The 26,761-nt window shown below is 44.4% G+C and overlaps 2 protein-coding genes across 2 annotated transcripts; both read left to right on the forward strand.

The window, feature by feature from the left end:
- Positions 1-8,430: 8,430 nt before the first annotated feature.
- LOC113023285 (D(1) dopamine receptor-like) lies at positions 8,431-10,085 on the forward strand. Its single transcript, XM_026169310.2, has one exon. It carries the CDS (start codon positions 8,578-8,580, stop codon positions 9,946-9,948), a length of 1,371 nt encoding a protein of 456 aa, XP_026025095.2. The 5' UTR covers positions 8,431-8,577; the 3' UTR covers positions 9,949-10,085.
- A 12,755-nt stretch (positions 10,086-22,840) lies between these two features.
- LOC113024171 (intelectin-like) lies at positions 22,841-26,761 on the forward strand. The gene is made up of 9 exons (XM_026170965.2): positions 22,841-22,954; positions 23,346-23,404; positions 23,501-23,587; positions 23,728-23,874; positions 23,970-24,217; positions 24,894-25,058; positions 25,719-25,836; positions 26,016-26,122; positions 26,399-26,761. Exons 3-9 carry the CDS (start codon positions 23,503-23,505, stop codon positions 26,540-26,542), a joined length of 1,014 nt encoding a protein of 337 aa, XP_026026750.2. The 5' UTR covers positions 22,841-22,954; positions 23,346-23,404; positions 23,501-23,502; the 3' UTR covers positions 26,543-26,761.

The following is a 26,761-nucleotide window of genomic DNA, read 5'->3' on the forward strand; positions in this document are numbered from 1 at the left end:
ATAAAACGTGCCAGGAGAAAAACACCGAGGCGATGAGCCGGAGCCGAAGCATACAGGTAGGTAGCAGACACACCGGAGTTACCTGACAACAGGAAAATAAACAGAGTTTATGGCATACCGTTGAAAGCCGCACGTTAAACACAAGTGGACGGAGAGAGAGTTGGAGAGCTTACTTGACCACCTAAACCAAAACCACTGCGGTGATCGCCGCCTGATGGTACGTAGCACTCCGTCGCGGATCCAGAATAGCCAACAGAAAATCCTAGGTAGGCGGGCAGGCGATGGAACAGGCTAAGACAACAAAAGTAGGCAAAACGTGGATCCATTAAAACATACAGCTCCACAGCGTAAAATCAACAGATGCAGCCTGTGCTAGCTCGTTACCACTTGTGACAGCGATAATACTCCGACACCAGACGTCCGTGACTCTGCTCCCTAAAAGCGCTCACAGATGACGTCCGATGCGTCGCAGGTGTGTTGGAGTGCCATCAAGCCCCGCCTCGCCTACCTATAACCAAAAGGAAAACAACACCCAAACAGCAACAACAACAATACACCTACGACCACCTCCTAACAGTATCCCCCCCTCAAGGAACGCCACCCGGCGGTCCTCCAGGCTTGTCAGGGTGCCTCCTGTAAAAATCCACAATAAGCGCTGGGTCCACAATGAAGGCCCTCGAGACCCAGGAGCGCTCCTCCGGGCCATACCCCTCCCAGTCCACCAGAAACTGGAAACCTCGGCCACGACGGCGCACATCCAGCAGCCGCCGGACTGAATAGACAGGACCCCCGTCCACCACCCGGGCGGGCGGAGGAGGCTCCACGGGTGGGCACAGCGGGCTGCGAGAGACTGGCTGTAGTTGAGAAACATGGAATGTAGGATGAATCCTCATAGAAGCCGGTAGTTGCAGCCTAACCGACACAGGATTGATGATGCGTTGGATGGTGAAAGGACCCAGGAAGCGAGGAGCAAGCTTCCTGGCCACGCACTTCAACGGAACATTCGCAGAGGACAGCCAAACCTGTTGGCCCACGGTGTATTGGGGCGCAGGCGTCCTCCTCCGATCAGCAGCCCGGCGAGTCTGAGACACGGTCCGGAGCAGCGCCGCCTTGGTCCGGCGCCAAATCCTCCGACTGCGACGTAGATGATCCCGCACGGCCGGAACCGCAATCTCCACCTCCTGAGAAGGAAACAACGGCGGCTGATATCCCAGACAGACCTCAAACGGAGAAAACCCCGTAGCTGACGAGGTGAGAGAGTTATAAGCATACTCAATCCAAGCGAGATGACCACTCCAGGAAGCGGGGTCAGAGGAGGCCACACAGCGCAAGGCGGACTCCAGCTGCTGATTGGCCCTTTCAGTCTGTCCATTAGACTGTGGGTGATAGCCCGAAGAAAGGCTCACCCCCACTCCCAACGCAGTACAAAAAGCCTTCCACACCCGAGAAACAAACTGAGGCCCCCGGTCCGATACAATGTCCAAAGGAAGTCCATGCAACCGAAAAACATGATCCACGAGCACGCGAGCAGTATCCAGGGCAGAAGGAAGTTTAGACAGAGGGACAAAATGCGCCGCCTTGGAGAACCTGTCCACAATGGTGAGGATCACCGAGTGACCAGCGGAACGTGGCAACCCGGTAACAAAGTCCACTGCAATATGTGACCAAGGTCGACCAGGGACAGGCAGGGGATGCAGCAACCCGGGAGGGGCCAGGTGACGGCTCTTATTGCGCGCACAAATGTCACAGGCCAGCACATACTCGCGGGCATCCCTCGCCAAAGCGGGCCACCAAAAGGAGCGCTGCAGCAGGGAAACCGTACGACGCACGCCAGGATGACAAGCAAAACGAGACGCGTGCGCCCAGTGCAAGACACGCGCGCGCACGGCCGCCGGAACAAACAGTCTACCCTGCGGGCCCGAACCCGGGTCTGGATCCTGCCGCTGTGCCTGGCGCACCAAGCTCTCGATCTCCCAAGTCACGGCCCCCACCACGCAAGACGAGGGGATGATCGGAACCACCCCCGTAGACTCAGACGCGGGGGAAAACTGACGGGACAGAGCGTCTGGCTTAACATTGCGAGAACCCGGGCGAAACGAGATCGTAAAATGGAACCGGCTAAAAAACAGCTGCCACCTGGCCTGCCTGGAGTTAAGCCGCTTCGCACTCCGAATATAAGAGAGGTTCCTATGGTCAGTCCAAACCACAAACGGCTGTTCCGCCCCCTCCAACCAGTGACGCCACTCCTCCAAAGCCAGCTTAACCGCCAGCAGCTCACGATTACCCACGTCATAGTTCCGCTCAGCCGGAGAAAACCGCCGCGAAAAAAACGCGCACGGATGGAGACGGCCATCATCGCACGAGCGCTGCGACAACACCGCCCCCGCACCCACCTCAGAAGCATCCACCTCCACCACAAACTGTCTGGCACCATCCGGGTGGGCGAGAACGGGCGCGGAACAAAACAACCCCTTCAACCGAGCAAACGCCTGCTCGGCCTCAGGAGACCAACAGAAAACTCGAGTCGCGGACGTAAGCCGGGTGAGCGGAAGGGTGATCTGACTGAAGTTCTTAATAAAACGGCGATAAAAATTAGCAAACCCCAAAAACCTCTGCAGATGTTTGCGCGAGGAAGGAGTCGGCCAATCAGCAATCGCCTTGATCTTGCCAGGATCCGGCCCCACCCGCCCCTTAGCAAAAACATAGCCCAGGAACGACACAGAACGAGCATGAAACTCGCACTTCTCCGCTTTCACAAAAAGTTTGTTTTCCAGGAGGCGCTGCAAAACGCTGCGCACCTGCTGCACATGGTCCTCCAATGACCGCGAAAAAACAAGGATGTCATCCAAATAAACGAACACACACCGATTCAAAAAGTCCCGAAGCACATCATTGATCAACGCCTGAAACACTGCCGGCGCATTCGTCAGACCAAAAGGCATTACCAAGTATTCGTAATGTCCACGGTGAGTGTTAAAAGCAGTCTTCCACTCATCTCCCTGGCGCATGCGCACCAGATGGTAAGCATTGCGAAGGTCCAGCTTCGTAAAAATGACCGCGTCCTGTAGAGGTTCAAAAGCAGAAGAGATCAGTGGTAGAGGATATTTGTTCTTCACAGTAATGTCATTAAGACCCCGAAAATCAATGCAGGGTCGGAGAGATCCATCTTTCTTGTCCACAAAGAAAAAACCCGCCGCCAACGGCGAAGACGATGGACGAATCAGGCCCGCCTCCAGTGACTCCGTAATATACCTCTCCATAGCTGCCTTCTCAGGACCAGAGAGGTTATACAGCCGGCTGGTGGGTAGAGGAGCCCCAGGTAACAGATCAATGCCACAATCATAAGGGCGATGGGGGGGAAGCGAGAGCGCACAGCGTTTACTGAAAACTGCCCCCAGATCATGATATTGTTCAGGTACAGACGAAAGATCCACCTCCTCAGGCGCCAGTTCAGACGAGCAGACAGGCGAAGGCGGAAGAGCAGACTGTAAACAGTGAGACAAGCAGTGGCTACTCCAACTCTCAATGCGACGGGAGGACCAATCGATATGAGGATTATGACGCTCGAACCACGGATAACCTAAAACGATGGGAGACTCCGGGGAGGAAAAAACAAAAAAACGAAGAACCTCACGATGATTACCAGAAAGAATCAACGAAACCGGTTCAGTCTCATGAGTGACGGAGGGCAGCAACTGACCGGTGAGAGCCACAACAGAGACGGGAACCCGCAAGGGTACAGTCTTAATCCCGAGACGCCTCGTGAGACCGCCGTCAAGAAAATTCTGCTCAGCGCCAGAATCCAAAAGCGCGTTAGTAGAGAAAGCGCCAGACGCGGCATACACCACAGCAGGAAGTTGCATGCGGGGAATTTGAGAAAGAGAGTCAGTGCCACCCACCAGTACCCCCACAGTTACTGGTGGGCACCGCCTTTTGGCCGCAACGGGCAGGTGGACACAAAATGGCCCGACTGGCCACAATACAAACACAACCGCCCCTCGAAACGCCTCCGACGCTCCTCCAGCGTCAGCCGTGTACGACCCAACTGCATAGGCTCCTCAGCGGCGGACGCCGGAGGAGACCGTGCGCGGGCCGGACCGGGAGGAGGAGGACGGAATACCGAGCGCACCACGGCGCGCTCAGCACTTTCAGCACAGACCCGGCCACCCCTCTCCCTCTCACGCTCGCGAAGGCGATTATCGATGCGAATAGCCAGATTAACCAGAGCCTCGAAACTCTCCGGTTCATCGCGAGTGGCGAGTTCATCCTTCATGCGATCGTCCAATCCAATGACGAAAGCCCCGCGCAACGCGTCCTCACCCCACCCCGTCTCCGCAGCTTTAACCCGGAAATCAATAGAAAACTCCGCCACCGACCGGCCCCCTTGGCGGAGCCCGTGCAATTGCCGCGCGGCCTCATCAGAGCGCAGGGGGTGGTGAAAAACAGCCTTAAAATCCCGAACAAACTGCACATACGTGACAGTCTCCACGGGATGCAGAGCGAGATAAGACTCGGCCCAGTCTAAAGCACGATCACGAAGGGCACCGATAACATGAGAAATCTTAACAGCATCATTGGAAAACGCTTGGGGATAACGCTGAAAAAGCAGAGAAACTTGAATCAAAAAACCCCCGCAACGGCCCAACTCTCCCGTGAAAGGCACCAGAGCCGGGGGAGCGGGATCACGAACAGAGCCCACACTCAATGAGGCAGACGGTACGGGCGGGGGAGCAGGAACAGCGGGAGCAGTAGGAGGAACTAGCCGAGCCAAAGTCTCTTGAATGGCCGACAAGGTCTCGTTAACTCGGCCTGCCCATTGCTCGGACGCTGCCAACTGCCGAGACAAACTAGACAAAGACTCCTCGTGTTTCTGGAGTAAATCGCCGGACGCGGGACCTGCGTGTTCTGCCGAATCCATCAAAATGGTCGGAGTATTCTGTTAGGTGGGCTGGACTACACAGATGGATTACGTGGCAGAAACACACACGGACGCAGAGTAGTGATGCAAGTCTTTTATATCCACAAGTAAGGGGGGAATATTTACAAGGGAAAGGGCTATATACAGTGATAAAATAAAACGTGCCAGGAGAAAAACACCGAGGCGATGAGCCGGAGCCGAAGCATACAGGTAGGTAGCAGACACACCGGAGTTACCTGACAACAGGAAAATAAACAGAGTTTATGGCATACCGTTGAAAGCCGCACGTTAAACACAAGTGGACGGAGAGAGAGTTGGAGAGCTTACTTGACCACCTAAACCAAAACCACTGCGGTGATCGCCGCCTGATGGTACGTAGCACTCCGTCGCGGATCCAGAATAGCCAACAGAAAATCCTAGGTAGGCGGGCAGGCGATGGAACAGGCTAAGACAACAAAAGTAGGCAAAACGTGGATCCATTAAAACATACAGCTCCACAGCGTAAAATCAACAGATGCAGCCTGTGCTAGCTCGTTACCACTTGTGACAGCGATAATACTCCGACACCAGACGTCCGTGACTCTGCTCCCTAAAAGCGCTCACAGATGACGTCCGATGCGTCGCAGGTGTGTTGGAGTGCCATCAAGCCCCGCCTCGCCTACCTATAACCAAAAGGAAAACAACACCCAAACAGCAACAACAACAATACACCTACGACCACCTCCTAACATGGAAAAGCTGAGAACTGAGGCCCTTCGAGGATGAAGTAAAACCCATCAAAATAAAGTTTGAGCAACAAAAGGTTAGTGAAGAAAGCCCCAAGAGACACTGGAGGACAACCTGTGAAGAGAACGAGAAAAGTGCGACAAGGAAATCCCAAAGATGGAAAAGCAGTTTGACAGTAAGTGTTAGGATCTCTGCAGAGAGACAGCACAGGGACAAGAGATGAGACTGAATGCAGCTTTGTGAATGCTGGAACTTACCACTGTGTACAATAACAGCACTAACACTTTGTGTTAAATGTTTACCATTCATGTGTTTGCTGGCACAATAATTACTATTATTAATTACTATAATATGCTCTGGCCTTTAAACTGTCTTCTTTGATTTGACCATTACCTGCAACAGGGAGTTAATGCCCATGTGTAAACACTTTCATTTCAACGAAGAGACCTAATTCCTTTGTATGTCTTACCCTGCCAAAAGCACAAAAAAAGTACAAAATCTCAACGGTGACAGACATAATCTGATGATCACCTCCACGCCCTCTGCTTTGTGCTGCTATCTCTATCTCTTTCATTTAAACCTTTTTTCGAATAAAATCCCATTGCCATTAATAAAGATCAAATATTGCTTGAGTGCTATTTCAGCATCATTACCGATGTTGTGACTTCAACTGTGCCATCTGCTTCTGTTCCCAGCCAAAAACTCTGCTTTTATCCACTGCCCTGTGCGTCTGTGTGTGTCTGTGTTTGAGTGCACTTGTATTACTGATGTTGTGGGAACAGACCATTATTCTGTTTATACAGTCTTGACCTAACTCTGTTTTGGAGACAAAATATGAATTCCAGTAATGTAAATTACTTTATTTCAGCTGAGCACTTGTTCTCCGACTTCGTTTCAGTGTTCACCTGAAAGTAAAGTGAGTAAAGTAGTAGTCTGAGTTTGGGTTAGATTAAGTCTCCAGAAAAGAAGTTTATGTCAAAGTCCTCTGAAGAAATGTGTATGCATGTCATGTATATATATATATATATATATAATATATAACAGCTAAGATACTGCGCAGGACCCTCAAGCTCCCAGGCCTCAGGTAGAGGACCCGAGCTTGAAGGATTGACCGTGTTTTTTTTTTATACTTCAAGTTTGGGTTCTCTACCAGAGGCCTGGCAGATAAAACAGTACAACACAGTGCATGAATACATGGTAAAACAAAACATAAGGGAATACAGTCTGAATCTCTGAGAGTTAATATTAAAAAAACACCATATCACCATCATCGTAAGTAACAGCCAGCAGTCTGTTAACTTATTATAAGACTGAAAATGTGACAAACTGGATTTTGTAGGTGTTTTTGTTACCTTTGGATACAGGCCAGCTGTCTCCTGGTCAGTCAAAGCATCTTTTTGAGCAGAAAATCAAACTATTGTTGTGAAATTGAATAATTTGATACTGTAACAATTCTCCTGTGTCCTTGACCAAAGCATGGATTTACAGAAATTATGTGAAAATAATGATTAGCTGATAAACCAATATAATGAGATTAAGGACGTGATTGTTTGGATACTGGGTGATTGAGGGAAAATAAACACTACAAATGATGTGACTGACTTCACTGTTTTGAAAACATGCAAATATTTTTGAGTGAAACTAGATGAAGAGATGTCATGGTCCTGGGTCTTTTGATGCAACGTTGTGTGTTATGGACTCTTTTTTAATTAATGGATTGCAGATATTATGTTTGTTTACATCCTCAGGCTATATTTTTAATACTTGGCTATAGTTTTCTTATATTCCGTTTCAGTTTATTCTGCCTGCTGTGTGTTTCCCGTACCTTGTTAAGTCTCTGGCTCTGTCTTAGCTGTCTCCTGTTTTAGTTAGTTAGTTTTGTTTTGGTAACTTTTGTGTCATTTTTTAGGTTTTAGTTAAGTTTAGTTAAGGGTTTAGTTTAACTTTAGTTCCAGCTGTGCTCCCACCTCTTGTGTATTTATTTTCTGAGGCTCCTCTCTAGTAGTGTGCTCCTGTATTTTGTGTTTTCCCTTAGTTTTTCCTTAGCTTCTGAGTTTTCTGCATTTTTGATTCCAGCACTGTCTTGGCTTTTGTATTTTTGGTTTTTTTGAGAATACTAAAATACAAAGCAATACAACTTTTTGGAGTTAAGGACTGTTTCTGTGTCCTGCATTTGGGTCCACACTCTGCCTGCCCCATAGAATATCTTGACAACTATATTTAGATAATAAACCAAAAAGCCATGTATTCCTGTCATACATAAATATTCAAGACACTGTTATAAATAAAGATTAGAGACACTGAATGTGTCCGTGAGGAAAGAAAAAACAAAGAAAACCAAAACGAATATCCTGATTCAAATGCATGAAACAAAAAAATTGTAATAATAAAACGCTATGGGGGGATTTTAGTTTCAGCATTTCTGGCTGTAATCTCTATGAACTGAAAAACTGGCCTAAATTAATGGGAACATCTGTAAAGGAAAGTCTTTTGTGTGTTTGTGTTGAATCATCCTGCTTTCATTTAGTTACAGCAACGTCTCCACTGATGGTAAGAGTCCTGAGATTAGGAAAATAAGAGAGAGAGAGAGCGAGAGTGAGAGACCGGGAAGGGATTAATCTCAAACAGTAATGCAGAATGAAACTGTTCACAGAGAAAATTAAAAATGGCTCGACATGATTTCTGCTTTTCTCAGGTGGCAAACTTCTCTCAGCTCTGCGCGTCTGGGAGCTGTGCTGTCAGCAGTGAGCATAGCTGGTGGTGCATCAGGTCCCCAGTCAGTCTGCTGTGCGCTCAGAGCAGAAGCTGAGATCAGCCCGAGTGGAGCAGGACACTCAGTCGCCACTGTGGGTTACCATTAAGACTCTTGTTTTGTTAGTGGCGAGGATTCTCGCACTTTAACTTCGACATGTGGCCGAGCGCAGGACGAGGCGATGAATAATACAACCGGCTTGGCGCTGGTAGGAGCTAGGAGCCGGGAAGGGTTACCGGCGCACCGCGTCTTGACGGGCTGTGTTCTGGCGCTGCTCATCATTTGGACACTTTTAGGTAACTTCACGGTGTGCGCGGCCGTTTATCGCTATCGGCACCTGCGCGCAAAAGTAACCAACGTCTTCATCGTGTCGTTGGCTCTGTCGGACCTCCTGGTGGCCGTGCTGGTGATGCCGTGGAAAGCGGTGGCCGAAGTGGCCGGTTTCTGGCCGTTCGGGGGCTTCTGTAAAACCTGGCTGGCCTGCGACATCATGTGTTCAACGGCCTCCATCCTAAACCTGTGCGTCATTAGTGTGGACCGATACTGGGCCATCTCCAACCCGTTTCGCTATGAGAGGAGTATGAATAGGAGGGTTGCATCCGTCATCATCGGTGTGACCTGGACAGTGTCTGTGGTCATCTCCTTCGTTCCTGTACAGCTAAACTGGCACCGGGCGGAGATCGGTGACCCAACCGGGGAGAATCCGGCGCACTACGGTAGTAGTATTGACAGCTGTGACTCAAGCCTCAGCCGCACATATGCCATCTCCTCCTCCCTCATCAGCTTCTACATCCCGGTCGCGATCATGATTGTGACATACACACGCATCTACCGGATAGCCCAAATGCAGATACGCATGATATCCTCCTTGGAGCGGGCTGCTGAGCACGCGCAGAGTTGCCGCTCGGACGTTCCTGAACTGATTTCACACCTGTGCACAGAAATGAGCACCCGCTCGTCTCAGTCTCACACCAGTCTACATCCGGACTGCCAGCCCTCTAATCAGTCACACTGCGAGCTCAAAGTCTCCATCAGAAAAGAGACAAAAGTGCTCAAAACTCTGAGCATCATAATGGGCGTGTTCGTCTGCTGCTGGCTGCCTTTCTTTATCCTCAACTGCGCTCTGCCTTTCTGTCCCGGACCAGCTGCTCCGGCGGCCCAACGCGGCCCTTACTGCGTTAGTGAAAAAACTTTTGATGTCTTTGTGTGGATCGGCTGGAGCAATTCGTCTCTAAACCCGGTCATATATGCGTTCAACGCGGACTTCAGAGACGCTTTCCTGCGCCTGTTGCGCTGCCGGGGACGCGGATTTTTGGCCGCGGTGAGTGCCGCGGTGGAGACGGTAATGGCGAGTAACCAGGCGGGAAACTCCAAGCGAGAAAGCCCGACGAAGGTGAGGCTGGACGTCTCCTGCGCGACAAACACGAGGGGAAGTGAGGACAGCGGGAACACTACGGTGACTGTGTTTTATCACAGAGGGACGAGGTCAGAACAAGTGACGGACACTGAGGACAGGAGCGACAGAGACAAGCTGACGCACATTCCCATCTGAGCGGGATCATTTCAGGGGTCGAGGGGTAAGGCAAACACAAGGAGAACAGACTAAACCCCGGATGTAGAGGGACAGGAAAAGTGAAGCACTGAATTTTTCCCACCAGGGAGATCTCGAGGACCCACAAAATAACCCACCTTACTGCTACACTACATCTGGATGTCTTCTAAAGTCTTTTTCCCATCCTGGGATTAGGGAGTGTGTTTGGATAACTGTGGGTGGTGCAGCTGTTTCTACCTGTGTGTAGACATAAGCTTTATCTTTGCTGATCAGTGCCCAACAAAATCTTTAGGTTAAAATATTCTGAATCAAAATTTGAAGGGGGGCTGTTGAAAAGTTTATAAAAATAGCAGGCTGAATTAGGTGGAGAAGAAAAAGGGAGAAAATATGACCCTTTTATGAAGAAAATATATATAGTTGTACTTTGGAAGTAAAGGGGACACCCGTAGGTGAATACATGCTTGAATCAGGCAGAGGGAGGTGCATCCTTCTCACCCTCACCTCCAGCTTTCAGATCGGAGTAGATGTTTTACATGGATGGGTGGATTAACAGAAAAATTTACTCAGTAGGACAGAGGTTTTGCAGAGTGGCCATTCAAAAGGCAAATAGCTGGCTTTCCTCTCTCTCTTCCCCCAGTGTGGAGAGAGATTTACCAGAGGTCAGGATTTTTGTGACTCTCTAGAAATGGGATTATGTAAGTAACTCACATTAGCACCCGTCAGCTGTGCATCTTGGTGGATGCACGGTGCACTCTGTTACCCCCGCACACCCCCACCTAACCCAGCCACCCCTCCCTCTTTCCCCTGAAAGAAACAATCATGAATTATTTGTAGTGGTTGTTCCTGTGAAAGATGTCCTGACCAGCAAGAACACAGAAGCTTTTATGGTGACAACTCCTGAAAACACAAGATGTGATTCTTTGCAGTAAGGCTGATGCAGAAATGGCCACCACAAGAGCAGAGGCACGCAGTCTCGTCTGCTCTGGATGAACTTTCTGCATATTTTCATCTGTTCATTTTAATTTCACATGACCTTGTTGGTGTTAAATATGAACGCGTCTGTTGTGACCTGAAAAAGCCACCAAGCCTTAATGGAACCAACAAGAAATATGTTTTTCAACTGCAGTTTGTTTCTAAAACCACACACACATAAGCCTGTAAACCAGAATTTGCTGTTTTCCCACTTTTATTTGTGTTTTAAGGCCTAAACAAAAAAGTAAAGGTGACTTTCTGTATTACTCATTTCCAGTCTATACTCACTGGCTACTTGATTAGGTATACTTTTGGAACTGCTTGTTAATACAAATATCCAATCAGCCAATCACACTGGAGCAACTGGTCAGGATTACCTGCTGAAGTTCAAACTGAGCATAAGAATGGGCAAGAAAGTCAATTTAAGTGACTTTAAACATGAAATGGTTTAGGATTTACAGAAAACGGGCTGAATGTCCAGTGAGCAGCAGGTCTCTGGGTGAAAATTGATATTGATATCAGCAGTCAGAGGAAAATGGCTAGACTGCTTCGAACTGATAGGAAGGCAGGAGAATATCAAATAACTAATTGTTCCAATTAAGGTATGTGGAAGAAAATCTCTGGCACAATATGTCATATTTTGAAGCCCAAGCAGAAGACCACGTGTGGTACCACTCCTATCAGGTAAGAACAGGAAACTGAGGCTACAAAGTCTGGATCCATCCTTGTTGATGCATCGTATATCAGGATAATCGTTTATGTCACAAAGCTTAATTAATATTAAATTGGTTTCTTGAACATGACGGTGAGTTCACTGTACTGAAATAGCCTCCGCAGATTCCAATCCAACAGCGCATTTGGGATGTGTTGGAACAGGAGGTTGACATCATGCATGTGCAACTAACAAATTTGCTGCAACAGTGTGATGCTATCATGCCAACATGGACAAAAATCTCAGAGGAATGTTTCCAGCACTTGTGAAACCTGGGACTTCTTTAGCCCTACTGCTAATCCAAAAAAATTGGAACTTCCTTTTCTTTTGAATAGAGTTGTGAAAAGCTCTATTAAACCCATGTTAACTTTTTTCCTGACATCAATATATTAGCTGTTTCTCAAACCAAAGAAGCCCTTCCTGAATAGGCTGTACCTCATAGCATAGCACCTAGTTTTTCCAAATAAAACCATCATAAATGTTCCAAGAGGCATTAACATGAGTAACATGGTTGAATGACAACAATTAGTCTAGTAGACGGTGACTGCAACACCTTCCTCTGTCAGCACAGCTTTCAGTCAAGGTGGTTACAGTCCAAACTTTAAACGTTAAAATCCAAACAGGTGAGTTATAAAAACCTTTATGGTCCAAAGTTTGAACACATATTATGAGTGAAGTTACATTTTAGCTTAATACATCAAATATATTTTTCAAGATACAGGGAGTGCAGAATTATTAGGCAAGTTGTATTTCTGAGGAATAATTTTATTATTGAACAACAACCATGTTCTCAATGAACCCAAAAAACTCATTAATATCAAAGCTGAATGTTTTTGGAAGTAGTTTTTAGTTTTAGCTATTTTAGGGGGATATCTGTGTGTGCAGGTGACTATTACTGTGCATAATTATTAGGCAACTTAACAAAAAACAAATATATACCCATTTCAATTATTTATTTTTACCAGTGACACCAATATAACATCTCCACATTCACAAATATACATTTCTGACATTCAAAAACAAAACAAAAACAAATCAGCGACCAATATAGCCACCTTTCTTTGCAAGGACACTCAAAAGCCTGCCATCCATGGATTCTGTCAGTGTTTTGATCTGTCCACCATCAACATTGCGTGCAGCAGCAACCACAGCCTCCCAGACACTGTTCAGAGAGGTGTACTGTTTTCCCTCCTTGTAAATCTCACATTTGATGATGGACCACAGGTTCTCAATGGGGTTCAGATCAGGTGAACAAGGTGGCCATGTCATTAGTTTTTCTTCTTTTATACCCTTTCTTGCCAGCCACGCTGTGGAGTACTTGGACGCGTGTGATGGAGCATTGTCCTGCATGAAAATCATGTTTTTCTTGAAGGATGCAGACTTCTTCCTGTACCACTGCTTGAAGAAGGTGTCTTCCAGAAACTGGCAGTAGGACTGGGAGTTGAGCTTGATTCCATCCTCAACCCGAAAAGGCCCCACAAGTTCATCTTTGATGATACCAGCCCAAACCAGTACTCCACCTCCACCTTGCTGGCGTCTGAGTCGGACTGGAGCTCTCTGCCCTTTACCAATCCAGCCACGGGCCCATCCATCTGGCCCATCAAGACTCACTCTCATTTCATCAGTCCATAAAACCTTAGAAAAACCAGTCTTGAGATATTTCTTGGCCCAGTCTTGACGTTTCAGCTTGTGTGTCTTGTTCAGTGGTGGTCGTCTTTCAGCCTTTCTTACCTTGGCCATGTCTCTGAGTATTGCACACCTTGTGCTTTTGGGCACTCCAGTGATGTTGCAGCTCTGAAATATGGCCAAACTGGTGGCAAGTGGCATCTTGGCAGCTGCACGCTTGACTTTTCTCAGTTCATGGGCAGCTATTTTGCGCCTTGGTTTTTCCACACGCTTCTTGCGACCCTGTTGACTATTTTGAATGAAACGCTTGATTGTTCGATGATCACGCTTCAGAAGCTTTGCAATTTTGAGACTGCTGCATCCCTCTGCAAGATATCTCACTATTTTAGACTTTTCTGAGCCTGTCAAGTCCTTCTTTTGACCCATTTTGCCAAAGGAAAGGACGTTGCCTAATAATTATGCACACCTGATATAGGGTGTTGATGTCATTAGACCACACCCCTTCTCATTACAGAGATGCACATTACCTAATATGCTTAATTGGTAGTAGGCTTTCGAGCCTATACAGCTTGGAGTAAGACAACATGCATGAACAGGATGATGTGGACAAAATACTCATTTGCCTAATAATTCTGCACTCCCTGTAGAGACAGACAATCATTCGCACTCACATTCACACCTATGGGCAATTTAGAGTTTCCAATTAACCTATCCCCACTAAGTGCATGTCCTTGGTGTGTGGGAGGAAGCCAGAGTACCCAGAGAGAACCCACGGGGAGAACATGCAAGCTCCACATAAAAAGACCCCGGCCTGATGGAATTGAACTCAGGACCTTCTTGCTGTGAGGCAACAGTGCTAACCACCATGCTGCAAAACAATTAGCTTAACATTTTCACAACTTTTTTCCCCCCATCAGAATAAATGTGGATCTATAATTTGGGGCAGGTACATTAAAAAATGTCTCAGTACTGGCTGGTTAAAATCTGGAAAAAAAATCATTCAACCTCAATACTTTAACTTCCCATATTTGAGTACACAGTAATAAAAAACTTTACATTGCAAAAGACAATTTTGCAATTAGAACAAAATTCTGGAGTTTCTAGATGGAACTGTTTTAATAAAGGCAGAAAATATATATTTTTTTTATTAAATATCAGCATATTCTTAAACATATATAATGATTACTGTGAAATTTTACTGCAACGTTTTAGCTTTATATGTCAAACACTTTTCACATATATAAAATAAATAAATAAAACAAAAACAAAAAGGGTTACTTGACTTATTGTGACTTTAAACATGAAATATATGAAAGTCATATATATATATATATATATATATATATATATATATATATATATATATATATATATATATATATATAGCAGCTGGATAGCGTAGTGGTTAAACTACACGCCTTTGGAACAGAGGATCGCAAGTTCGATTCCTGCCTGGGGCGTCTGTATCCAGTAAGGGTCCTAAGGCTAGACCCCCTATGCTAAGCAAGCCTACCGCAGACATGAGCGAGACAGATAAATATGAAGGCATGCCGGCTCGGACGTCGCCCGGATCAACAAGGTCCGCGTCAGGTGTTGAGGAACCAGGGCACCCTGACGAAAAGTGGGCTACTGGAACAAGAAGGCATCGGTGGGCGAGGGACGAAAACAGGGCGTTGTTGGAATGCTACTACGCAAGTAACCCCGGCGGAAGGGGCTACATGAATAGGATGAGGGACCTATGGATTCTTCGATACCCAACATCCACAATGACGGCGAAACAACTAGTAGCTCAGTGTTCCAACATTCGAAAGAAGGGACTGCTCTCACAGCTAGAGATTGACGAGGTACAACACAAATGCTACGGCAAGGAGGAGTCAGGACGCCAGGTCAGGGGGGAGATATCATCACCCCCACCCGAGATTGGGTACATAGCCCCAAGTGCGATAGGAGAAGGATCGTTGAGTGCGAGAGGAACTGACCTGAAAAATAGGATCATGGCCAAGCTTGAAACCTGGATCCCCCGTAGCCGGTTACCAAGATTACGTGAAGTACCCTCAGAAGGTCTGCTAGATGATGTTAATGCAGCACTACGGGCAATACCTACAACCACGATTACCGACACTAACAAGCTGATCTACAATACGGCAGCAGTGATCAGTGAGATGCTTGGCTACAAGTTGAACAGCCACAAGGGGCAGTACCCTCCATGGAGAAGGAGGCTAGAGGGCAAGATCAAAGTAGCACGGAGGGAGGTTAGCCAACTAACGGAGTTAGGTGCGACAAATAAGGTGCATAAGAAATACAGCAAGCTGTCCATACCTGAGGCCTTGGAAACTGCCAAGCAAAGACTCACAGCCTTGGCCAGCCGCTTGAGGAACACCAGAGAGATAGAAGGCAGGAGAATAAACCAGCTGTTCTCCACAGAACCAGCAAAGGTGTACTCTCAGTGGCAAGGGAACAATAAGAGAACAGCACCACCAAGGCTGGAGACGGAGCAATACTGGAAGAGCATATGGGAGAAGGATGCAACCCATAACGGCAATGCTCAGTGGCTAGAGGATCTGAGGGCAGACCACAGCGACCTCCCTGAACAGGGTCCAGTAACCATCACAGTGGCAGATATCCAAGAAAGGGTCTCCAGTATGAAGAGTTGGACAGCACCAGGGCCCGACATGGTTCACGCCTACTGGCTGAAGAAGCTGACTGCACTCCACGAGCGTCTGGCAGCACAAATGAACCAGCTGCTAGTTAACGAAAGACACCCAGAATGGCTAACTGAAGGCCGGACGGTCCTGATCCCCAAGGACCCCAAGAAGGGACCGGTCCCCTCCAACTACCGACCAATAACCTGCCTCAGTACTACATGGAAGCTCCTGTCAGGCATCATATCGGCTAAGATGAACAGGCACATGGGTCAATACATGAGCGGGACACAGAAAGGAATTGGCAAGAATACCAGAGGCGCAAAACACCAGCTACTGGTAGACAGAACAATCAGCCGAGACTGCAAGACCAGACTGACCAACCTGTGCACTGCCTGGATTGATTACAAGAAGGCCTATGACTCAATGCCCCACAGCTGGATACTGGAATGCCTAGAATTGTACAAGATCAATGGGACCCTAAGAGCCTTCATCAGGAACTCAATGGGGATGTGGCGTACAACACTAGAGGCCAACTCCAAGCCCATAGCACAAGTTACCATCAAGTGCGGGATCTACCAAGGAGATGCTCTGTCCCCACTGCTGTTCTGCATAGGCCTGAACCCCCTCAGTGAGATCATTAACAAGACTGGCTACGGATACCGACTACGGAACGGAGCAGTTGTCAGCCACCTCCTGTACATGGATGACATCAAGCTGTATGCCAAGAGTGAACGAGACATCGATTCACTGATCCACACTACCAGGCTATACAGCAATGACATTGGAATGTCGTTCGGACTGGAGAAGTGTAGTCGGATGGTAACAAAGAGAGGGAAGGTAGTCAGAACTGAGGGGATTGAACTACCAGAAGGCAACATTGCAGACATAGAGGACAGTTACAAGTACCTGGGGATCCCGCAGGCAAATGGGAACCATGAAGAGGCCGCTAGAAAGGCTGCAACCACCAAGTACCTGCAGAGGGTCAGGCAAGTCCTGAGGAGTCAGCTGAATGGTAAGAACAAGATCCGGGCCATCAACACATACGCCCTGCCCGTGATCAGGTACCCTGCTGGGGTAATAAGCTGGCCAAAGGAGGAGATAGAAGCCACTGACATAAAGACAAGAAAGCTCCTGACCATGCATGGAGGGTTTCACCCCAAGTCCAGCACCCTGAGGCTGTACGCTAAGCGGAAGGAAGGGGGCCGGGGACTGGTGAGTGTCAGCACCACAGTCCAGGATGAGACAACGAACATCCAAGAATACATTGGGAAGATGGCCCCAACTGACCGAGTGCTCAGTGAATACCTCAGGCAGCAGAAACCCAAGAAAGAGGAGGGAGACGAGGAACCATCATGGAAGGACAGGCCCCTGCACGGTATGTACCACCGGCAGATAGAGGAGGTGGCTGATATCCAGAAATCCTACCAGTGGCTGGACAAAGCTGGACTGAAAGACAGCACAGAGGCACTAATCATGGCAGCACAAGAACAAGCTCTGAGTACAAGATCCATAGAGGCTGGGGTCTATCACACCAGGCAAGACCCCAGGTGCAGGCTGTGTAAAGATGCCCCAGAAACAATCCAGCACATAACAGCAGGGTGCAAGATGCTAGCAGGCAAGGCATACATGGAACGCCATAACCAAGTGGCCGGCATAGTGTACAGGAACATCTGTGCCGAGTATAACCTGGAAGTCCCGAGGTCAAAATGGGAGATGCCCCCAAGGGTGGTGGAGAATGACCGAGCTAAGATCCTGTGGGACTTCCAGATACAGACGGACAAAATGGTGGTGGCTAACCAACCGGACATAGTGGTGGTAGACAAACAGAAGAAGACGGCCGTAGTGATCGATGTAGCGGTTCCGAATGACAGCAATATCAGGAAGAAGGAACACGAGAAGCTGGAGAAATACCAAGGGCTCAGAGAAGAGCTCGAGAGGATGTGGAGGGTGAAGGTAACGGTGGTCCCCGTGGTAATCGGAGCACTAGGTGCGGTGACTCCCAAGCTAGGCGAGTGGCTCCAGCAGATCCCGGGAACAACATCGGAGATCTCTGTCCAGAAGAGCGCAGTCCTGGGAACAGCTAAGATACTGCGCAGGACCCTCAAGCTCCCAGGCCTCTGGTAGAGGACCCGAGCTTGAAGGATAAACCGCCCGCAGGGGCGTGCTGGGTGTTTTTTTTATATATATATATATATATATATATATGGGACTGCTTTCAGTCCCATTATTGAGCACTCGCTAAGACTTTACATTGGGAATATACATGCATACATATACATACATATATACATTTATTATTTTAGCATTATTGTGAAATATAATTATATACTATTCATAAATTGTCAGTAGTTATTTTTGCAATGTGAAGATTTATTCTAAAAATTTGATGATTTGAGATTGGAGTGATCCAGGCCTTGAAAATTAAAAAATAAAATTGTCCACATATTTTACTAAGTTATCTTCTGATTTATAATCATACTACCATCTGGAAACGCCTTGTTCTGTTTGTACAGGACAATCTACTGATATCTCTGTTTTTGTGCTACAACTTTTTTTGTGATCATACTTGCTCCAGGATAAAAGTTGAATGTAAATATGATTTTAATTTTTGTGACTCAGAATTTCCTGGTAAAATGTGTTCTACATGCTGTTTTTTTTTTTGCAGTAATGTGTAATGTGTAAATTGTGTAATTCAACAATATACCATATGTATATGTATGTATATATATTCCCAATGTAAAGTCTTAGTGAGTGCTCAATAATGGGACTTTCCAACACTGATTGAATTTTTTTTTCATATTTTAATTAGCTAATACTCAGAAATGTTTTAATGTATTAATCCCAAATTACAGATTCTGATTCATTTTGATGATAAAAAAGAGCACTGAACATTTCAGACTCTTATCTTTAAAAGGTTATGAGATAATTATGTGTATGATATATGAAGCTACAATATCACAGCATTCATATAAACACTCAAATTTTCTATCATAAAACTTTGATGCAAATTGAAGACAGCTGAGCAGAAGGCATAGTTCATCTCAGAGGAATGACTCAGTTATAACATTTTACTTTAGGTATAAAAATTCAACCCTTTCCATACTCTTATTATGAAGGGTAATATTTGCTATACAAGCCAAAACTGCTTTTCTTTATAACAGGCTGTGTATCAAAGCAGCTCATTTAATATGTGAATTTATGCAGATTCTCTCTCTCCTATAGCCAGCATCAGTCTGACACGCTTCCTATAATGGATTCATTTTTCAGCTGCAACTGAATTTTTGTCATCCAACTATAAACTGAAACCTGTCCTTCCCAGTCTGTTAAATTCTTCCTTTAATTAACAGCAGCAAATAATTGTTAGTCATAGCTCCCAGTTGTACTGAAAACATATGGAGAACCATAATATAATCTCAAGGCAACAGTTATACCGTGTTTGTGTCTCTGCATTGTAAGAGTTGCAAAAGACATTATGGTATGCTTCTAATTATAATATTCGCTCTGCAATGCTCTTGCAACCTTCATGGGACATTCAGCTGCACCGTGCACAAGAATATTCCCCACACCAAAGAGGATTAATAAAACAAAGGTCAAATAAATGTTTTAAAATGTGCAGATGTTGCACGGGGAGTGACAAAAGTCTTTAAAGGTCTGACTGGAGTGCCGTTCATGATGAAGTGATTATATCTATTAATATTAACTGACTAATGACTGTCTTCATTTCATTCTTACCCAAAAGAAACTCATTGCATTAATGTGTCTCCCAAGGTAGATCACCGGGGGAAGGTTTTTATGGGCCACATCTGCCTACCTTGATAGTGTGAGAGTTAAAAGAGCCCCTGCAGCAGAGAGATTCTGAGGGAGGTGTTAATCGATGTGTGCACTTGAGGAGGGAGAACTCCTCTAATAAAGGTAATTCCTGCACTGAGTTTTCTAAGGAACATGGTTTGTCATGATAACCCTCCCTTGTAATAATAAATCTATGGCCAATTATCTTTTTTGTTGTAGAATTTTTAAGTGAAGGGAAGTACATGTAAAATCTGCAGCAAATAGAAAAAGTGAGGCATTTTCCAAATGTTAATTCACTGTTAATTTCTATTTCATGAATTTGAAAACAGGAATTTCTACTAAGTCTGAGAAGTTGAATAAATGTTTAGGTCTTAAATTAGTTATTAGAAAGCTTTGACCAAATATTTCAAAAAAGAACAGGACAGAAAAAGCAGAATTTTAATTCCTGTAAACGAACATTTTCCACTTCACTCTGTAATTTAGTGGATTTCTTGTATGCATAGCAGAACATATACTCTCACTAGCCACTTTATTAGGTTCACCTTGCTAGTGCCAGGTTGGGGCATCTTTTGTTTTTCAGAGTGACTTTAATTCTTCATGGTGCAGATTTAACACGGTGCTGGAAAACATTCCTCAGAGATTTTGGTCCAGGTTGACATGATGACATCACACAGCTGCTGCAAATTTGTCAGCTGCACAGCCGTGATGCAAATGTCCTGTTCCCCCACATCCCAAAGGTGCTCTATTGGATTTAGATCTGGTGACTGTTGAGGTCATTTGAGCACAGTAAACTCATTTTCATGTTCAAGAAACCAGTTTGAGATTATTTGAGCTTTTGATTTGTGACATGGTGTGTTACATGAAGAAGCCTGGCCATTCTGACATCAACAGAACAACTGGCTATTTTGCCTTCTTCTAAACATTCCCTGTAAACTGTAGAGACGTTTGTGCAAAAAACAAAACAAAAATCTCAGCAAATCAGCACTTTTTGAAACACTCAGACCAGGCAGCAAGAACCGCGCTATGTTCAAAGTCACTTACATCACCGTTTTCCCCCTTCTGAGGCTCCGTTTGAACATCAGCAGATCATCTTGATCCTGTCTACATGCCTAAATGATTTAGGCTGTACAGATGTACCCAATGAAGTGACTGGTGAGTGTGTATATGTAATCACAAACCATTTTTTTGTACATGGTTTGTGAGTGGAAGGCTAAATCTACTCTTATCCTACACAACGATGATGAGAGAGGTCCCACTCTAATCTTTGTTTCCTGCAGATGTTCATTCTCCTCATTCTCCTATGGATCGGATTTATTGAAGTACAAAGTGCAAAGCTTTTGTACCCCTGCACACTCTGCACAGAGCATTATAAATCCCACAATAGAGGTATGACTGAAGTGTGGAATTTCTGCTTTAATTCACAGACTTTAACAAACGTATTGGATTTGCTGTTAAGGAATTACAGCCATTTTTATGCACACAACTTTTGACTGACAAGCAGTTTCATGAGCACATGAGGTCTGCTTCCTTGTTATTTCACAACAAATTGAACAGGTAAAAAATAAATCTGGAGCTGATTTCAGGTGTTGAATGAACATTTGATACCTGTTTTCTAATTAAGAGGTTTAAAGTAATGTCAGTGTAAGTGAATAGGTGCATCATACCAAAGGCACATTACTACCATGGCTGAATGATAGCCATTGGTGCCAGAAACATCACCCTAACTGTAGCTTAATCTGACTCACTGATGTGAATCAGTGCATAATCAGATTAGTTTTTGAGCATTCCTATCTATTTAGAATTGTGGGATATAATATGGAAATCTCTGAATTATTTTAAAAACCACCATAATCTGATTGAACTGTTGCTTCCAGAAAAACCCCACCAACTTAAATTTGGATGAGAATGTGCAGTTATGTGTAGGATACGTGGACTCCCCTGCACACCTCTCTCTCTTCTCCACTGTGGTTTGTAAGGTCTCTCTATCTGACAGACCTTATAATCCTCCTTTGGTCCTTTGGGAAATCAGATCAGCATTATTATAGATTTATAGAGAACACATTTTTTTAAAATTTAGATTTTGTCCTGGTTTATAATTACATCTACACAACTCTTATACAAGAGCATGCATTCAAGTCAAAGAACACGAGAGAATTAGGCCAGATAAAAAAAGAAAGTTAAAAAAAGTAAAGGTAGAGATAGTCTGGAGTATTCCACTAAACCGAGTCAAAGCTGTGTGTATGCCAGAATTTGATCTGCACTGAAAATAGATACAGAATAAAAAAAATGAATGCAGAACCAGAACTAAATCTTATTGTTGTAAAACAACATTTTTAGTTAAAATGAAACATCGCAGGCTTACTAAGGTTTAAAATTACTTTGATTAAACAATCATTCAGAGAAACTAAAAGAAAAATAACCTTTGCCAATGCCAGTGTCCGTTCAAAGTAAATAATTCAGACGTGCGTTTATGTAACAGTTTTGATTTACATTTGTACATGGGACAAGAGCCAGAAATAGCTCCAGGGTTGAAAAAAACACTTGGAGGGGGAGAGAAAACAATTGGGGAAGTGCAAGAAGAGGACACACAATGCTTTATTAATAAGAAGAAACGGTTCCAACAGACGGCCACAAGTGGCCGGTGCAGCTGTGTCGGTGCATCTTTCCTGCCAGTTTTCATTCGTTCTGTTGTGTGAGGCAGTTGAATTATTAGTGCGAGGTGTCAGAAAACCTTCCAGCCCACTCTCACAGTGTCCCTCTAACCTCTAAGAATAGACCACGATGAGACGGACCCGGAGGGAAGCAGCAGAGTTTTTGTCTGTCCTGGTCAGAAAATGAACCTGATACAGGCACGAGAACGACGGCATCTAGTGGCTGATGTCAGATATTACACCCACTAATTTATGTTAAAGAGTTTGAGCTAAGGATAAACACTTAAATGTGGACTTTAGGAGGATTACAAATCATTTTATTATAATTAAACAAAATGGAAAAGTGAAACAACAGGAATTTTTCCACAGTCAATAACTTTAACATTTCAGGACAGTCGAGGTCAGTACAACATCCAGTATCAGTAAAAAGGAATTTAATGACTGCAGAGATGATTTATGAACACTGCTAAACAATAACTTGACCCACTTATGAATTTAAACTTTGCTCTTAATGTCACATGACAGGTGTAACAGCTCTATATATTCTTCTGTTACGTGAATAAAAGCCTTATTCCAACTTCCTTATTTCGACCCAGGACAGGATCTACATGGTAGGGATACAAACGGCAATTTTTTTTTGGTTTAAAACTTCGGGTGTACTAGTTTTTAAAATCTTGAAAATATTTTTATTTATACAGAGTATTGATAAGCAGTTTATAACTGCTTATCCTCACTTTCATTTTTAAATTAATCCAAATCTGCACAAAATGTAATAGGTTCTCTTTCTGTCCTTACTCCTCTCACACATTTATGATAAAGTTCAGGTCAGCATTTTATTGTGAAATCTTGCTGACAGACACATCAGTGCTGTGTTTGTCTACAGATAAGATTCATACCTGGTTTGTAGTCATTTGAGTTGTTTGTTTTTCTTGATCAAAAACCTGGAATATATAGGAGAAAAAGGGAGATATGGAAATATTTTACAAATCACTTCTTTTTCAGTACCATAAAACAGCTTCATTATTACCAAGACAGCTCCTTCAAGAAGAAACACAGCTAAAGTAAAAACACACACATGCATACTCATATTCGGAAAGGTGTGAGAGAACATTGAGCAGTTTGATTGTTTAAATTGTGTTGTTTTTCTTCCCTCTCAGAGATGTTACACAACATATTTTTGCTTTTTGTGGGTCTGCTGTCATTGGAACATGTTTCCTTTGCAGAGGTTCCTTCTTCACAAATAGGTAATTCAAAAATGTGTGAACTATGTCTATTAGCCTTACAGCCTGATACAACACATATATATGCTTATAGCCATGCACTTTGTGTACTTTCCCTTCCTGCTGTCAAAATGTAATTTTTTTAAACTTGCTTTAATTTTTAGTAAATATCACAGAAACAAAAGAGTATGCTGAGAGGATGCAGAACTTTACCAGGACAAATTTTGAGCACTTGGAGAAAATGAGGAACAGATCCATTCGTGTTGCAAGGAGCTGTAAAGACCTCAGGGACAGATATGATGAACGAGAAGGTAAGGACAAGATTCATAAATGTAACATAACAGTCCAAGGCATTTATGTCCTCTTAAGACTGAATTATGTTTTCTTAATGCTATAACATTTCCAGATGGAGTATACTACCTGACAACAGGTAATGGCATGCTGTACCAGACTTACTGTGACATGACCACAGCTGGAGGCGGATGGACGCTGGTGGCGAGCGTCCATGAGAACAGCGTTTATGGAAGGTGCACTGTGGGTGATCGCTGGTCCAGCCAGCAGGGCAACAATGCTGACCTGCCAGATGGAGACGGGAACTGGTCCAACAGAAACACCTTTGGAACAGTAGAGAGCGCCACTGCTGATGACTTTAAGGTAAAATAGCAAGTCACCAGTGGTGGAAAGAGACATTAACACTACTTTACTTTATTTTGAGGTTGGTTAAGTAATTCCATTTATTACTTTCTACTTCTTTTTAACTCATATTTTATTCCACTGCATTTAACTGATTGTAATAATATTTCACATCAGCATTACATATAAAAAGGCATAGTAAGATAATAAAATACATCCATTTAGTTCTGTTTCTACTGGATTTACCAGAAACTAGATGTAAAGAAGATAAAGAGTCAGTAAAACTTACCTTTGATTTGTGCACCGTTACTGTACTCTACTATCTAAAGCTAGCTAGCTACAATTACCTGCAACTAGCTGTACCTGAGGGTAAATAGGTAGAACATAATAAAGAGTTTAGAGCCCTTGTTGAGTCCTAGAAGTTCTGCTTTGATTTCTTTTTTCTCATTTTCCATGTCTGTTCCTCTCTCTGTCCCATCTTGCCATTACTGCCTCTTTTACTGTCTCTGTTATGAGTCTCTGTATTTAGGAATTGTCTTTTACTTTTTCAAAACTTACTTTTAAAGTAAGTTCTCTTTCATGATTTCAAAGGTTGATTGAAATGAGAAAATGTACCTATTTGTTGCAAAATAAGTATTGCATAAGTGTGGCAAAAGTCTTATTTAAAGTCACAGCAGTAATGTGTGCACGTTCCCAGAATCCAGGTTACTACGATATAACAGCTGAGGACATGTCTGTGTGGCACATTCCCAACAACTTCCCGCTGGAATTCTGGAACATGGAAGCTGCAGCCGTCCTCCGCTACCACACTGAAAACCGCTTCCTCAGACTGTATGGAGGAAATCTCTTTCAGCTCTTCAAGGTAATTTAGCTGTGCATAAACCGAACTTATAACCAGGGTAAAAGATCACAAACTGCTAGGTATCAATTACCTGGCAGCTACTGTCTGTCATTAACAAGGTGGTACTACTGCATGGGTGATACTTTGTACAAATGACTGTTGCCATTGATCTCTTTCTTTGGGTGGTCTGTGCATGGGAAAAGGAAACTGAAAAATAAGTGTTTTTGTTTGCATTTCTTTCTCTTTCTGTAACACTTGAAGACTCACACAAAGAAAGAATATTGCACTTATGACGTCTTTCTGTCAAAATGTCCTGTTCAATTAAATTAAAAGTGTTACATTTAAATAAATGGTAAGAAGATATCTGGCTGCACTACTTCACTCCCTTTGGACACTTTTTTTGTTGTCTCTGTGGTCTTCTCGTTTTGCCTGTAGCTGTTCCACAGAAGCAGGAAAGTCATATTCACACAGCCACACATGTTGATTTTTAAACTGTATTTTCAAAAGCATTACATTTGTTTGCTTTTCAGTCAGAAACTTACAGATATGTAAATAACTCCAGCCCTGAGCCATTTCTAACCAGTTAGAGCTAAGACTTTTTTAGTATAAAATAAAACAGTGGTTAAAAATGTTGTTAACTACACAAACAAACATGCAGATAAGACTGTCTCATCTTTTCAGCAATATCCAGTGAGATACAATGTTGGGTCATACGGTGACAGAGGGCCAGCTATTCCCATCGTATACGACCACGGGGATAAGGAGTCCACCAGAATGTTGTATGGACCCAATTCAAGAAGTAAGAAAATAAAAACTCCATCTATCTATCTATGTGTGTGTGTGTGTGTGTGTATACCATTATTGATGAATAGGATACACGTGGATTATCATCTATACTAATAAAAGGTTAAGTAAAATGTTTTTAAGTGTAGATTGCATCCCAAAGTTAATGATATTTTTATGTTTCTTGTTTGAAAGACGAATTTGAACCAGGCTTCATCACATTCAGAGCAATAAACAATGAACGTGCCGCCATGGCTATCTGCTCTGGTGTCAAGCCAACTGTTGGTTACAACACTGAACATGTGAGTAATCAGTCATCTCACATCTGCAGGCAATGAGTCATCACAACAAATGGTATAAATGCTTAATAATAATAATGCTTAATAATGTGTATGTGTTAGTCCTCATAGGGAAATTACTGAATTTATCAGAGGAACCCACCCGAGGGATTAATAAAGTTTCATCTAATCACCCAGTGAAGCAGTGGGCAGCCACCAATGCAGCGTGTAGGGACGGTACCTTGTATATCAAAGTATATCCAGTGTACTGACAATATTTGTGTGTGCGTGTGTTTGCAGTACTGTATAGGAGGAGGAGGATATTTCCACCCTGACCAGTGTGGGGACTTCCCATCATTTGACTACGACAGACTGGGTGGGATGCAAGGCTGGAGCGCCCCAAGAGAGATGACCGAGGCTGCTGTCTTACTGTTTTACCGCTGAGAGGATTTGTGTACATGTAGCCTCTGACTAAAGTCTGTTCAGCAGTCCCAGCTGTAACCAGATCAGGGAAGACTACAGATTTTTTTTAACATATATTAATCACATAGTTTCTACATATAAAAAGAAATGGTAATTGAGAGATTATTAATAGTCATTTGTAATTAAGGCACACACCAGCAGTAATGAACTGTGTATTCAAATAAAATGATTAAAAGATGA

This window comes from Astatotilapia calliptera, chromosome 6 (assembly GCF_964374335.1).
Source record: "Astatotilapia calliptera chromosome 6, fAstCal68.1, whole genome shotgun sequence".
NCBI lineage: Eukaryota > Metazoa > Chordata > Actinopteri > Cichliformes > Cichlidae > Astatotilapia > Astatotilapia calliptera.